This window comes from Centruroides sculpturatus, unplaced genomic scaffold (assembly GCF_000671375.1).
Source record: "Centruroides sculpturatus isolate CEXI.00-Female unplaced genomic scaffold, Cexi_2.0 scaffold91, whole genome shotgun sequence".
Lineage (NCBI taxonomy): Eukaryota > Metazoa > Arthropoda > Arachnida > Scorpiones > Buthidae > Centruroides > Centruroides sculpturatus.
Window position 1 is genome coordinate 795,154 of NW_019384299.1, and position 17,306 is coordinate 812,459.

Here is a 17,306-nt window from a genome sequence, read left to right on the forward strand (position 1 = left end):
TTTTTTTATGAAGAAAAAAGTAAGTCTGAAGGTTTACACTTTGATGGTTGTAGATACAGTATATGAGAGACTAGAAAATAAGTTTGTCGTTACGGATGTGTCTGGTACACGATACGATTATAGGTGGGACATCGTTCACCCATACCATTTGTGAACAATCACAATGATCTAAACTATTATATTATTGCATGGCCATTCAGCTGAATATAAATCCAAGAAAATCAGAAAACTTAGAAATTAAAGTATTCAATTCATTTGGACATTTGTCGAAATAAACGCACTAGGGTTTTTATCTCCAAGTGGCAATTTTGGCACTTTGCAGCATGACACCTTGTCATCTGAACTAATAAAAATAGTATGCCAGTTAAGGTATGATGTAGTGTGTTTTATATGCATATAAAAACATAATTTTAGCAGATATTAAAAGTACATGCATCTCATCCTTAAATAGTAGATGGGCTCATTTCAAGTTTTGAGGATTTCTGAAAACTTAAAATAAGGGAACAAACTTTATGATATTTATTCAACATTGTAAAATGTACAGTAGGTGTATTATTTATTTCCTTACTATGGGTATAAAGAAGGATAAATTACACTTCCTTTGCACATACAGTTGCCATTTCAACTAATGATTACCAACTGATACTACTAATGAAAAATAAAAAACTATCTATTATATATAGTTGTTTGTTTTATACAGAATGCCAAATTAAATAGCTAAATAAATACTCACCAGATGACTAATTTCAATGAAACATACACATGTGTTTATTTTCTATAGAGCCGTGATTAATTCCACGGATGATATGATGTATATATTTTGATTTGGCCATTAACTCCTTTCTGAAAATCGGGCCAGGCCGAAACCGACCCAGATACATCTTTTAAATTACATAAATTCTTAATGTCGTCAGACGAAAGAACTTTATTCCAAAGATTAACCCTGAAAAATACAAACGAAAATATAAACATACTCTTTTGTTGTATTGTGAGCAATAAATTTAACAATAAATACCTGGTAATATTTCCGATGAATGTTTCCGTGGGACTAAACTCTCCTCCCACGCAATCTTGTTCTTGTCCGATAATTAGAGATCCGCCACCAGGTATCTGTTGATTAGTTTGCAGATTTTCTCCCGAAGCTATGAGATTTCCATTTTTATATAAATTCCAGGAACCTTTTAATAAAATTGTACTTTTGTTACAAACTGTATTACCTCTATTATTATATAATGTTAAAAAATTGCTATTTATATAATTAAAATTTAATATTTCAAATAAACCAACCATATCTTTGATAGAATATAAAAAAAAAACAAACATATTAGACTCATTCTTTTTTGATTCTCTGTTTTACAACTGATACAGATTTTTCTATTATGATTGTTTGATAATAAAATAGTATGTATTATGTAATTAAAATGCTAGCAGGCTGGACAGGCCAGTAAAAAAACCTTCTTAGTGCATACAGGTTGGAGAGTCAAAGAAATATATACAGTAAAACCACTTTACATTGGATACCTCTGGCTCCACAAGAAATTTCCATGCTTTTGAGATAAAAATTGGACACAATGTAGATTTGCAGATATATATATATTATTCTAAGATGTCATAAGCCAAATGTTTGTACATGTTGAGTGAATAACATATCAGCTCAATATGGTACAGCAGTTGAAGAAAAATCAGTAACATTTTAAACAAGAATGCAATCATTTAATCTTGCTTTGGATTTCTATGGTAAACTGGCTCCTATTTATATATTAGATACGTGAAGAAAACAAGGAAAACACCACATACCAGCCCATTGGCGAGGATTGAACTATCAACTAATTAGCTCGGTGTTCAATGATTTTAGCCATGCAGCCACTAGGAGGCAAGTCAGACGGTCGGATGGACGATAAGCCGTCGACCTAATACCCTGCGGGTGGAGAAAACCCAAGGATTTTTTGGGGATATGTTGGTCCTATTCCTCACCACTTAGCCGCATCCACCATAGGTTTGAAAAAAGGGTCTCTTATGGTGCTCATACAAGGAGGGAAAAATTGTAGAAAAATTTTTATATAATTTATACTCAATGATTGATGTAGATTCAAAAATACATTCAAACACAGATCAGATTCAGAACAATGAACGCCAACTAATTGCGAATAAAAACTGTCAAATTTTTTTACCAAATCTAAAAAAGATTAACCAAGTGTATAGTCAATTGCTAGCTCTTTTCTTAATGAAGAAATGGTGCCTGAGGCTATTGTTAAACGTGAAATGTGGAAAATCTCTCCTTATAGTATTTGGGTACCTATTGGTTTTTAACAGGACACCTGTCTAGGATGACTCAACTGTTAAGAATTAGACACACAAATTTCTGAAAATGTCAGAGATACGGAGTATCACATATGTGCAAACATGTACAAGATGTTGAGGTGTCTGGGATATAGGAGTGTCCAAGTTGACAGGTTTTACTGTATATATTTTTGTTTTTTGCCTACATGAATATAGTTAAAACTTAATTTTCAGCAACACAGTCTGAGTTTTCAGAAATTTATTCTTATTTTCTATAAAGACAACGTAATAAGTGAACAAGCTATAAAAATGGGGTCTACTCTACTTTTTAAAAAATTAGTTCTCGTAAAGAAAGTAAGAATAACATGTTAATTTGTTTAAGCATGTCATCATAGAAAGCACCATATACTTAGAAATAATTAATCAAATAATTCTATTTTGCAGTAATAAAATATTTTAAAATGCTTTATCCAAAACTTTTAAATAAGTAAATTTATTACCGTCATTAGACGACCACGTAAATATCACGTGATGCCAATTGCCATCGTTCAACTTTATATTAGTATATACCGGCTCGTCGTTGATATAAATTTTTAAAGATCCGTAGTCCGTGAGCGTAAGGGCATTGGCTACACTATGCCGAAGTCGATCTCTGGCAGCGTACGATATCATTGCTCCCTGTCGATATTTATCCGTCGTCTGCACCCACATACTTATCGTAGTGGAAGACATCTGTGGTATTCGGTTTGCAATGGCAAAATTAGATATGGACGGATTATTAAATGACATCATGAAATCCGAAGGAAGTTCTGCAAATTATTACGTTCATTAATAAAACTGAAAAATTTTTATTCAAAATTTATTTTTTGATTAAATAAAACAAAAAAATTATATAGAATAGATCCCTGCTTTTACAAATGAAATTAATGTGAAGTTTTTTGGTGAATGTCTGTGCGCCATCAGTGAGATGAAGTAACATGTATTAAAGTAGATATGTATAATTTATTATAGTTATTGTTGTAATTAAAATTAAATAAATTTATACTAACGTTGTTCACAAAAGAGTCCAGAATATCCAGGTAAACATAAACATTCATAACCATTCACATGATCGATACATGTCGAACCCATTGCACACTGGTGACCAATACAGTCATCGTGATTTATTTCACAATGTCTGCCAACGTAGCCAGGCAAGCACAAACAAGTGTAATTCATAACTCCATCTAAACAACTAAATTTATAAAATAAAATTAGCAAATCACATTTATTAAAAATCTTCATTTCAACAGTTAATTATTTCTATAAAAAAAGTCATTGATAAAGTTCCAAAATTAATTTTATTTCACTTGATAAATATATTACGATCAGAGATTGAAATTTATTTACTACTACTATTTTGCCTTTTGTGGCTATAAAATTCAATCTTTATTGTAAATCCATGTTCATTCTTGTTTAGTTCTTTGTAAAAAGTAAGTAAACCTCTAGGAATATAAAAATTTAAAAATTTACTATAGAAAATCCAACAAAATTTGTCTAGAGGGTCAAAAGTAGTAGGATTTATTCAGAAGGGCTCTACAGTAATGCCCAGTAAAAATGCAATCTTTGAGCAGAAAAAAGTCTCAATTGCTACCAAATCCAATCTCTAATTACGATATAATCCAAGGGTCGGCAACATATGACACGCGGGACAATTTTCAGTGGCACACTGAATAGAAATTAGTAAAAAATTAAATTTTAATTATTAATTTTTGAAGTCCATTATAAATGGACCAACTTTGATACTATATATAACAAAATTGGTATAATAATGTTGGCATCCGGAATAACACTATAACTTAGGTTCAGCACAACATTGCTGAAAGGTTGCCGATCAATAGTATTTTATAATTTTCAGCCTGTTGCCACAGAGAATTTGGATTTGAACTTAATCCAGACTTCTATAATTTATCATTGGCAATACGGCTTGGCATTCTTTCCCATTCTCGTCCATATTGGCTGGGGATTTGTAAGCAATATATTAGGGCCTTATGATTTTAGGAATCTCACATATACACAAATATATACTTAGCTAAGAACCTAGACTTTGCAAAACAAATGTTGTGTAATACTGGCTTTACATTGTATAAATTTAAAAAATGAGTTTTACAAATCCACTCTTGCTTAGGATATTAAAACCAGTTTGACTTTTAACTCAGCTCAATTTTATTCTTATACAAAAATGTTACTGATATTGAATAATAATTCAAAAAATCAACTATTAATATAGTATTTAAGAAATTAAATTACCTTCCTCCATTCATGCATGTAACAAATAAACAGTCGTCTATATTGATACTGCAATCTGCACCTTCAAAACCGGGTAAACAATGACAGAGTCTGTCGTTATTTATTTCCTCACAGTACGCTTCATTAGCACAAGGATATTTTTCGCAAATGTCTATGTCGATTTCACAAAATCGACCTTCGTATCCGGGAAGACAAAGGCATTCAAATCCTGCAATCTATTTAAATAAAAGTCTAAATTAAAAAGCGATAAGCAAATTTATTTAAGCTATATGTTTTAATATACTTGATCGACACAAATAGCAAAATTTTCACACGGATTTGATTCACACTCGTTTATTTCTTCGTGACAAGTAGAACCATTAAATCCTGGAGGGCAAAGACATTGAAAATCGGCAACTAGAAATAAAGATTTAATAGAATTGTCATATTTTTGTCTTATATAAATCTTTCTGTAATATTATTTAAATATTAAGTAAATCATTTCCTCTGACTTACTTACAAATATATTTTAAATTTAAATTTTTACTACAAAGCTATTTAAAATTTTTCTTTAAAAAATCTTACAAATTGAAGACTAAATACAAATAAAAATTTGATGCTTTCACATATTCTTCACGATCACAGGAACACAATTAAAATGAGCAAAGTCAATCTTTTCTTTGGGTCTCTTAATCAATTTACATATTCATAAGCAGAGAAAAAGTCCCTCTTGCACCAGATTTTTACTTTCCTGGCTCTGTTATATATAACAGAGGGAAAGTATTGTGATTTGTCAAAAGTGACCCTCCCCATTATTTGACTGATTTCATTCTAAATATCTAATATTTAAAAAGAAGTAAAATAAATAAATAAATACATTAGATTGTAAAAACAGAGATGTATTTTTAACATCTGTTATTAAGTAAGCTTTTGTAAATCAAATTCTAATTTTTCATTGACTCAATGACACAAATTGAGATACAGTTTGAACTATATAATATTACATTATAATGGTCGATAAAAATATGATAATTCACAAATTAAAACAGGTAATTTATAGTAGTTATAAGCAGAGTTGTGGCTAGAGCATTTGGCACCAGATGCAAACTTAAATACGGCACTTTTTGGATAAGCCTTTCATTAGTCTGTTACAAATTTAAAAGTACTGAAACACTAAATTCACGATAATGAAACAATTTCAGCTAAAATTGACTGAGAATAATTATCAGTTAATATCCTATAAAATTAATAAAATATTTCTATAAGCAAGCTATGAACAAATACAAGGTATAATAATCTCGGAATGTTTTAAGGGAACAAAAATCAAGTAAAGAATTCATGTAGATGCATTTCTTTAACTCATTAAACAAGAATTACTACAACTCGGACTGCCCTGCAGCTGGGATGTGCCTCTGTCGCGGTCTTCTCTGCGAACGAGGCACTAGGCGTAATGAGTGTGTTGGGACGCTGGTCCAAAGACCCAAGAATTACAAATGTTTAAGATAATGTTTTATCAATAGTCAACCAGCATAAATTTGCTAGTTTCTTTATATGCGTATTCTCAGAAGTCAACTAAACAGTTTGGACTAGATCTTATATATGAGACAGTTTCTTGGCAAGTATTTTAACCTAAATTATTTTAATAACAAATGAATGACAACATCTCTGAATAAGTACGTACAGAAAAATAAATGTAGTTAGTTTCATCTTTCTATTGTCAATTGGAAATATATCTAAAATATAAGATATTTTACCTAAATCGATACAAGTGCTTCCTTCGGCACACGGTAAATGCTGGCAATCGTCGATATTTACTTCACAAAAACTTCCAGTAAATCCTTCTGGACATAAACAATTATAATTAAATTTTCCATTTACGCAATCTGCACCATTCATGCAAGGATTATTGTTACAATGATCATATTCTGAAATATTAAAATGTATTTTTAGTTTTCTTATAATTAGTTATCTTATTAACATTATATATCTCAATTTATTAAATGATCTCATGTTATAGCACTCATAAATTTATAAAACACATTTTTTCCTAAAAAATACACACCAATTTCAGAAAGGAATGTCTTATATGCATGCAAATTTTTTCTTTGAAAATGGAGTCCGTCTTATATGCTAGCAAATACAGTACATAATGTAACATAACGTAACATTGGAAAGAAATGCAACGTAACTAAAATTTTTGGAAAATAGTTAACAAAAGTGATATGGAAAGTGATTTTTTGGAGATTAATGAAACTATATATTATTAGAAGCAAATCATCTAATTTTATACTAGTTTCTTCAGTCATATAAATAAATGAATAAATGAAATAATACATACAGTAGAACTGTATGTATTATCAGTTAAGAAGTTTTTCAAGGGACCAATTTAAAAAAAACTTTTTAAGCAGAAATGAAAGATAACAAGCAATTAATTATTTATTATAACATCGTCACAATGCCGGGCTGCAATTTTTAATTTATTTAATTTAAAATATATGGTCTCCAGCTCAAATTAGTATTGTCTTGCCCCTGTACATCATAAGTATTCAGAAACTTATGATCAAATATTGTAATATTGGGTCACAACGCAAAGTTGGTACATGTGTGCTTGCACTTGCGTGTCCATGACTCACATGGTACAGGATTGATCTTTTACCTCAATGCTACATGATCCATTGGTGGCCACACCTTTTTTAATTTTATAGTAATTATTATGTTGTTTTTTATTTTCATGTAAAATTTATTTAGAAATATACAATATTTTTGATTAATTTTATGAATAACAGCTGTCTGAATGATCTGGAGGTTTCAAACTTCATCTGAAATTAAATTAAATCTATGACCATGCAAATAATTTTGGGTCTAATTTAAAGCTGTGATTTTTGCGTCGGATCCTCTAAGAAAAGGTCGGCATCAATTGTATTGTGTGTATTTTTTAATGTCATTTCGTCAGTTTTTAAGTTGTCAGCCATCTGTCTCTAGTTGAATTATTAAAAAAAAATATTTTGTAAAGACCCAAAATTATTTGTATGGTCATAGATTTAATTTAATCAACAAATTTATCCTTGGAACTTTGTAACTAATGCATCTGAAATGTTTCGTCGATCTAAAGGAAATTCAGACTGCATAATGCTTTAGTAGGAGGTTTATTCAACAAGTTTTCTCTATTTTCAGTAAAAAAAAAAGTTAATTTTTATTATTATTTCCTTCATTCAAATCAAAATATAACTTAAAATTTGTATGATTTTTACTAGCATGAAAATTCTTGTGGCATCAACATTCATCAACATAACATACATTATTTTGCCAATTAGGAAAATTATAATATAAACTAACTAGTACTGCGACACACTGACGGTACACGTGGCAAATTATATAAAACTAGTTCTTACAGGAAAAAATTACTATGTTAAGTGCTACAACATGGTTCCAGGACTGGTCAACATATTTATTTTTCTTAAGAATCTTAACCTCATTTTTACTACACTATGTAGTGACATTACAAAGAAATTCTTCTTTTTCTCTAGTGTACTTAAGGTTACTGCAATAGGTTCTGTAATCTTCACATATTCTTTAAGTAAATCTAGTTCATTGGATTTAAAAGGTGAAAGGTTTAAAACTTTAGAGATGTCCGATAGATCAATCAGTTCAATAACACCTTAACTGTACTGAACTGTGAATTCCAGCAAGTAAAACAAGAAAAGATAATTGTGTTTTCCTTTATCACAAATTTTCTCTACTTCATCAGATGCCTTTGCAAACTAAGAAGAGTATTCAAAAAGAAAAATAGCTTATTTGGTTAAAAACTGGAGGAGATGAAGAAGTTGTTAATTTGAAAATTCATAAATTTGAAAAAGTTTTTCTTAAAATTTCCATAAAAAATAATAATAAATTTATGTTCAAATAAAGAAACTTGGTTAATTTATTATATACTGCATCACATACATATATTCTCTTTTATATAATATAGATAAAAATAATATATAAATTTGTACATACCAAGACAAGCAGATTCTGAATCAGATTTAATATCTATTGTAGTTAGATTTTCAGGGCACATTATACAAAATGTTTGACCGTGTTCATCTTGATAATATCCGAGATCGCAAGGAATACAAGGCTCGAGACCAGTTTCGGAATAACTGCCTGGCATACATTTTTCTAAAAAAAAAAAAGAATTTAGAATTATTATTAATTAATTTAATCAAATTTTATTGTATTAGATGTTATAGAAACATGTAAAGATCTTATAAGTTCATTTTTTAACAATTCTTTGTTTTATTTACATTAAGATAGCTCTTTTGTGTGCTTAAACCACAATGGATTCTAAGTAATAAGAAAGAAAGCTTGATGTATCTAAATCAAACTATACATGAAAAATTTTACAGTTCCATTCTGAACTTGAACCCAGATTCTTAGATAGCAAGTTGACTGATTTTATTGCTGCTTCATCAGTTGTTAAATTGTGAATTCGCTGAACTTGAACACAATTAACACTTGCTTGAGACCTGTGAATATCACAGGTCTCAAGCGAGTGTTATTTGTATATGTTTTTTAAAAATAATGATGAACCGTGCACTTACTCTCACTAATGGGGTTAATTAAGCAGTTGCCCCAATTAAATGAACTAATAATAAATTCTATAATAAAATATGTAATACTTAGGTAAATAAATAAGTAGGTAAAAAATAATAATTACATACCTATTTTAATGCTTTATTAAACCAAAATACAGAAAATATTTGTACTACAAATTTGCCAGACTCACGATGATAGATCACTGATTTGCATAATGCTAGATGCCANCATCGTTCAACTTTATATTAGTATATACCGGCTCGTCGTTGATATAAATTTTTAAAGATCCGTAGTCCGTGAGCGTAAGGGCATTGGCTACACTATGCCGAAGTCGATCTCTGGCAGCGTACGATATCATTGCTCCCTGTCGATATTTATCCGTCGTCTGCACCCACATACTTATCGTAGTGGAAGACATCTGTGGTATTCGGTTTGCAATGGCAAAATTAGATATGGACGGATTATTAAATGACATCATGAAATCCGAAGGAAGTTCTGCAAATTATTACGTTCATTAATAAAACTGAAAAATTTTTATTCAAAATTTATTTTTTGATTAAATAAAACAAAAAAATTATATAGAATAGATCCCTGCTTTTACAAATGAAATTAATGTGAAGTTTTTTGGTGAATGTCTGTGCGCCATCAGTGAGATGAAGTAACATGTATTAAAGTAGATATGTATAATTTATTATAGTTATTGTTGTAATTAAAATTAAATAAATTTATACTAACGTTGTTCACAAAAGAGTCCAGAATATCCAGGTAAACATAAACATTCATAACCATTCACATGATCGATACATGTCGAACCCATTGCACACTGGTGACCAATACAGTCATCGTGATTTATTTCACAATGTCTGCCAACGTAGCCAGGCAAGCACAAACAAGTGTAATTCATAACTCCATCTAAACAACTAAATTTATAAAATAAAATTAGCAAATCACATTTATTAAAAATCTTCATTTCAACAGTTAATTATTTCTATAAAAAAAGTCATTGATAAAGTTCCAAAATTAATTTTATTTCACTTGATAAATATATTACGATCAGAGATTGAAATTTATTTACTACTACTATTTTGCCTTTTGTGGCTATAAAATTCAATCTTTATTGTAAATCCATGTTCATTCTTGTTTAGTTCTTTGTAAAAAGTAAGTAAACCTCTAGGAATATAAAAATTTAAAAATTTACTATAGAAAATCCAACAAAATTTGTCTAGAGGGTCAAAAGTAGTAGGATTTATTCAGAAGGGCTCTACAGTAATGCCCAGTAAAAATGCAATCTTTGAGCAGAAAAAAGTCTCAATTGCTACCAAATCCAATCTCTAATTACGATATAATCCAAGGGTCGGCAACATATGACACGCGGGACAATTTTCAGTGGCACACTGAATAGAAATTAGTAAAAAATTAAATTTTAATTATTAATTTTTGAAGTCCATTATAAATGGACCAACTTTGATACTATATATAACAAAATTGGTATAATAATGTTGGCATCCGGAATAACACTATAACTTAGGTTCAGCACAACATTGCTGAAAGGTTGCCGATCAATAGTATTTTATAATTTTCAGCCTGTTGCCACAGAGAATTTGGATTTGAACTTAATCCAGACTTCTATAATTTATCATTGGCAATACGGCTTGGCATTCTTTCCCATTCTCGTCCATATTGGCTGGGGATTTGTAAGCAATATATTAGGGCCTTATGATTTTAGGAATCTCACATATACACAAATATATACTTAGCTAAGAACCTAGACTTTGCAAAACAAATGTTGTGTAATACTGGCTTTACATTGTATAAATTTAAAAAATGAGTTTTACAAATCCACTCTTGCTTAGGATATTAAAACCAGTTTGACTTTTAACTCAGCTCAATTTTATTCTTATACAAAAATGTTACTGATATTGAATAATAATTCAAAAAATCAACTATTAATATAGTATTTAAGAAATTAAATTACCTTCCTCCATTCATGCATGTAACAAATAAACAGTCGTCTATATTGATACTGCAATCTGCACCTTCAAAACCGGGTAAACAATGACAGAGTCTGTCGTTATTTATTTCCTCACAGTACGCTTCATTAGCACAAGGATATTTTTCGCAAATGTCTATGTCGATTTCACAAAATCGACCTTCGTATCCGGGAAGACAAAGGCATTCAAATCCTGCAATCTATTTAAATAAAAGTCTAAATTAAAAAGCGATAAGCAAATTTATTTAAGCTATATGTTTTAATATACTTGATCGACACAAATAGCAAAATTTTCACACGGATTTGATTCACACTCGTTTATTTCTTCGTGACAAGTAGAACCATTAAATCCTGGAGGGCAAAGACATTGAAAATCGGCAACTAGAAATAAAGATTTAATAGAATTGTCATATTTTTGTCTTATATAAATCTTTCTGTAATATTATTTAAATATTAAGTAAATCATTTCCTCTGACTTACTTACAAATATATTTTAAATTTAAATTTTTACTACAAAGCTATTTAAAATTTTTCTTTAAAAAATCTTACAAATTGAAGACTAAATACAAATAAAAATTTGATGCTTTCACATATTCTTCACGATCACAGGAACACAATTAAAATGAGCAAAGTCAATCTTTTCTTTGGGTCTCTTAATCAATTTACATATTCATAAGCAGAGAAAAAGTCCCTCTTGCACCAGATTTTTACTTTCCTGGCTCTGTTATATATAACAGAGGGAAAGTATTGTGATTTGTCAAAAGTGACCCTCCCCATTATTTGACTGATTTCATTCTAAATATCTAATATTTAAAAAGAAGTAAAATAAATAAATAAATACATTAGATTGTAAAAACAGAGATGTATTTTTAACATCTGTTATTAAGTAAGCTTTTGTAAATCAAATTCTAATTTTTCATTGACTCAATGACACAAATTGAGATACAGTTTGAACTATATAATATTACATTATAATGGTCGATAAAAATATGATAATTCACAAATTAAAACAGGTAATTTATAGTAGTTATAAGCAGAGTTGTGGCTAGAGCATTTGGCACCAGATGCAAACTTAAATACGGCACTTTTTGGATAAGCCTTTCATTAGTCTGTTACAAATTTAAAAGTACTGAAACACTAAATTCACGATAATGAAACAATTTCAGCTAAAATTGACTGAGAATAATTATCAGTTAATATCCTATAAAATTAATAAAATATTTCTATAAGCAAGCTATGAACAAATACAAGGTATAATAATCTCGGAATGTTTTAAGGGAACAAAAATCAAGTAAAGAATTCATGTAGATGCATTTCTTTAACTCATTAAACAAGAATTACTACAACTCGGACTGCCCTGCAGCTGGGATGTGCCTCTGTCGCGGTCTTCTCTGCGAACGAGGCACTAGGCGTAATGAGTGTGTTGGGACGCTGGTCCAAAGACCCAAGAATTACAAATGTTTAAGATAATGTTTTATCAATAGTCAACCAGCATAAATTTGCTAGTTTCTTTATATGCGTATTCTCAGAAGTCAACTAAACAGTTTGGACTAGATCTTATATATGAGACAGTTTCTTGGCAAGTATTTTAACCTAAATTATTTTAATAACAAATGAATGACAACATCTCTGAATAAGTACGTACAGAAAAATAAATGTAGTTAGTTTCATCTTTCTATTGTCAATTGGAAATATATCTAAAATATAAGATATTTTACCTAAATCGATACAAGTGCTTCCTTCGGCACACGGTAAATGCTGGCAATCGTCGATATTTACTTCACAAAAACTTCCAGTAAATCCTTCTGGACATAAACAATTATAATTAAATTTTCCATTTACGCAATCTGCACCATTCATGCAAGGATTATTGTTACAATGATCATATTCTGAAATATTAAAATGTATTTTTAGTTTTCTTATAATTAGTTATCTTATTAACATTATATATCTCAATTTATTAAATGATCTCATGTTATAGCACTCATAAATTTATAAAACACATTTTTTCCTAAAAAATACACACCAATTTCAGAAAGGAATGTCTTATATGCATGCAAATTTTTTCTTTGAAAATGGAGTCCGTCTTATATGCTAGCAAATACAGTACATAATGTAACATAACGTAACATTGGAAAGAAATGCAACGTAACTAAAATTTTTGGAAAATAGTTAACAAAAGTGATATGGAAAGTGATTTTTTGGAGATTAATGAAACTATATATTATTAGAAGCAAATCATTAATTTTATACTAGTTTCTTCAGTCATATAAATAAATGAATAAATGAAATAATACATACAGTAGAACTGTATGTATTATCAGTTAAGAAGTTTTTCAAGGGACCAATTTAAAAAAAACTTTTTAAGCAGAAATGAAAGATAACAAGCAATTAATTATTTATTATAACATCGTCACAATGCCGGGCTGCAATTTTTAATTTATTTAATTTAAAATATATGGTCTCCAGCTCAAATTAGTATTGTCTTGCCCCTGTACATCATAGGTATTCAGAAACTTATGATCAAATATTGTAATATTGGGTCACAACGCAAAGTTGGTACATGTGTGCTTGCACTTGCGTGTCCATGACTCACATGGTACAGGATTGATCTTTTACCTCAATGCTACATGATCCATTGGTGGCCACACCTTTTTTAATTTTATAGTAATTATTATGTTGTTTTTTATTTTCATGTAAAATTTATTTAGAAATATACAATATTTTTGATTAATTTTATGAATAACAGCTGTCTGAATGATCTGGAGGTTTCAAACTTCATCTGAAATTAAATTAAATCTATGACCATGCAAATAATTTTGGGTCTAATTTAAAGCTGTGATTTTTGCGTCGGATCCTCTAAGAAAAGGTCGGCATCAATTGTATTGTGTGTATTTTTTAATGTCATTTCGTCAGTTTTTAAGTTGTCAGCCATCTGTCTCTAGTTGAATTATTAAAAAAAAATATTTTGTAAAGACCCAAAATTATTTGTATGGTCATAGATTTAATTTAATCAACAAATTTATCCTTGGAACTTTGTAACTAATGCATCTGAAATGTTTCGTCGATCTAAAGGAAATTCAGACTGCATAATGCTTTAGTAGGAGGTTTATTCAACAAGTTTTCTCTATTTTCAGTAAAAAAAAAAGTTAATTTTTATTATTATTTCCTTCATTCAAATCAAAATATAACTTAAAATTTGTATGATTTTTACTAGCATGAAAATTCTTGTGGCATCATGTATTCATCAACATAACATACATTATTTTGCCAATTAGGAAAATTATAATATAAACTAACTAGTACTGCGACACACTGACGGTACACGTGGCAAATTATATAAAACTAGTTCTTACAGGAAAAAATTACTATGTTAAGTGCTACAACATGGTTCCAGGACTGGTCAACATATTTATTTTTCTTAAGAATCTTAACCTCATTTTTACTACACTATGTAGTGACATTACAAAGAAATTCTTCTTTTTCTCTAGTGTACTTAAGGTTACTGCAATAGGTTCTGTAATCTTCACATATTCTTTAAGTAAATCTAGTTCATTGGATTTAAAAGGTGAAAGGTTTAAAACTTTAGAGATGTCCGATAGATCAATCAGTTCAATAACACCTTAACTGTACTGAACTGTGAATTCCAGCAAGTAAAACAAGAAAAGATAATTGTGTTTTCCTTTATCACAAATTTTCTCTACTTCATCAGATGCCTTTGCAAACTAAGAAGAGTATTCAAAAAGAAAAATAGCTTATTTGGTTAAAAACTGGAGGAGATGAAGAAGTTGTTAATTTGAAAATTCATAAATTTGAAAAAGTTTTTCTTAAAATTTCCATAAAAAATAATAATAAATTTATGTTCAAATAAAGAAACTTGGTTAATTTATTATATACTGCATCACATACATATATTCTCTTTTATATAATATAGATAAAAATAATATATAAATTTGTACATACCAAGACAAGCAGATTCTGAATCAGATTTAATATCTATTGTAGTTAGATTTTCAGGGCACATTATACAAAATGTTTGACCGTGTTCATCTTGATAATATCCGAGATCGCAAGGAATACAAGGCTCGAGACCAGTTTCGGAATAACTGCCTGGCATACATTTTTCTAAAAAAAAAAAAGAATTTAGAATTATTTTTTAATTAATTTAATCAAATTTTATTGTATTAGATGTTATAGAAACATGTAAAGATCTTATAAGTTCATTTTTTAACAATTCTTTGTTTTATTTACATTAAGATAGCTCTTTTGTGTGCTTAAACCACAATGGATTCTAAGTAATAAGAAAGAAAGCTTGATGTATCTAAATCAAACTATACATGAAAAATTTTACAGTTCCATTCTGAACTTGAACCCAGATTCTTAGATAGCAAGTTGACTGATTTTATTGCTGCTTCATCAGTTGTTAAATTGTGAATTCGCTGAACTTGAACACAATTAACACTTGCTTGAGACCTGTGAATATCACAGGTCTCAAGCGAGTGTTATTTGTATATGTTTTTTAAAAATAATGATGAACCGTGCACTTACTCTCACTAATGGGGTTAATTAAGCAGTTGCCCCAATTAAATGAACTAATAATAAATTCTATAATAAAATATGTAATACTTAGGTAAATAAATAAGTAGGTAAAAAATAATAATTACATACCTATTTTAATGCTTTATTAAACCAAAATACAGAAAATATTTGTACTACAAATTTGCCAGACTCACGATGATAGATCACTGATTTGCATAATGCTAGATGCCATATATTAGTAGTGACATATACAAGGGTTGAATATTTGATCCGTTCTTGAACAGACAATTTTTTCTTTCTTTCTTTCTTTTTAGTTAGTTAGAACATGTTCTAACTAAAAAGGGAGAAAGAAAAGGGTTTGTCCAAAAGTCATTTTACAGTCTTCCTTTGGGCACAGTTTCTTTTACTTGGAGATGGGCCACTTCGGCAGGAGTGTCTGTAGAATCCTCCAGCTCGATGCTGGTCTCAACAATAGGATGACTGCTGTCTGAATCTAGACGTAATTATGCACACAATACCTTCCAAGGGAACACTGTCTTTCAACTCAGTCGAGAGACCTCAAAAAATTGTCCGGGAATCTTTGTCCCTTCGCTTTTAAGGGGATCATCTGGTCCAATCCAGGTCCACCTCAGACAAAATATCCATGTGATACATTCTGCTATGCTGACCCCCTCCGGAAAAACCAAACTGTCCGAGCAAAAGACAAAATCACTTCTTTGTCTCTGCTAACCATTTGGCCTATATGACATTAGTGTATACAGTGCCTACATATTTTCAGAAGATTATTAAAATATATCAAAAATTGTTAAATTTCTTTTCTGCTACTATCCCAATTAAGCGATTAAATTATGTATTAATTTATTACTTTGGTTTCTGTTCTTTGAGATTTGACCCAAGAAAGCAGGTGGCCCAATTAAACGGAATCGATTGTATATGTATGTATGTATATATATATATATATACATATGTATGTATGTATATATATATATATACCAGCTTTCACAAGTTTATATCATAGGCAGATTCTTTCAGGTTTTTACTATATGTACTTACGCAATATTATCCGTACATTTCTAAATTCAACAGTTGACTCAACGGTGAGAGAACAACGTTTCTAAATCGACTGTTGAGTTCTCCGTTGAGACTAGTGACGTCAGTGCTGTTTCCCCATTGAGCTCAATGGTCTCAACACCTGAAAGTCCGTTGAGTATTCAACAAACTAACGTGGCGGCTTCCATAAAAAAGTAAATTTCTCTTATAGGAACTATCCATTTGCTCTTGCTATGGATGGTGTAATAGCGGATAGATTAATGAACGATCTGTATATAATAAAACATGTGATTGCGCGATTATGTTGGATAATTTGGTCAATATGAAATATTAAGATTTTTTTTCATTTGTCCAAAACTGATTACGACCGATATTTGGCCCTCTAAATCTTTCTAATGATACAAATATTCAAGAAATTAATTAAAATTATTAAAGAAAGACCCAGTATACAAGAAAATGATACAGATATAGGTTCATTTGAATACAAAGATTTATTCAAATGATGGTTAAGCGAATTACTTTAATTATTTAGCAAAACAGTCACAATTGCTACCTTCTTGTTACTTAAGTCAGTCATCTTAAAAAGTGACCTCTCAATGAA

The 17,306-nt window shown here is 29.7% G+C and overlaps 1 protein-coding gene across 1 annotated transcript in view; it reads right to left on the bottom strand.

The window, feature by feature from the left end:
* Positions 1-744: 744 nt before the first annotated feature.
* The window catches only part of LOC111631617 (sushi, von Willebrand factor type A, EGF and pentraxin domain-containing protein 1-like), a 42,689-nt gene continuing 26,127 nt past the window's right edge, over positions 745-17,306 (bottom strand). Inside the window, exons 16-31 of the mRNA XM_023375940.1 lie at positions 15,080-15,241; positions 12,835-13,005; positions 11,385-11,497; positions 11,102-11,316; positions 9,862-10,046; positions 9,352-9,621; positions 9,132-9,188; positions 8,921-9,027; positions 8,548-8,728; positions 6,303-6,473; positions 4,853-4,965; positions 4,570-4,784; positions 3,330-3,514; positions 2,781-3,089; positions 1,016-1,178; positions 745-943 (exon numbers count right to left, since the gene is read on the bottom strand). Of these exons, the coding sequence (XP_023231708.1) occupies positions 790-943; positions 1,016-1,178; positions 2,781-3,089; positions 3,330-3,514; positions 4,570-4,784; positions 4,853-4,965; positions 6,303-6,473; positions 8,548-8,728; positions 8,921-9,027; positions 9,132-9,188; positions 9,352-9,621; positions 9,862-10,046; positions 11,102-11,316; positions 11,385-11,497; positions 12,835-13,005; positions 15,080-15,241 (2,771 nt within the window). The 3' untranslated portion in view covers positions 745-789. The remainder of the gene's footprint in view (positions 944-1,015; positions 1,179-2,780; positions 3,090-3,329; positions 3,515-4,569; positions 4,785-4,852; positions 4,966-6,302; positions 6,474-8,547; positions 8,729-8,920; positions 9,028-9,131; positions 9,189-9,351; positions 9,622-9,861; positions 10,047-11,101; positions 11,317-11,384; positions 11,498-12,834; positions 13,006-15,079; positions 15,242-17,306) is intronic.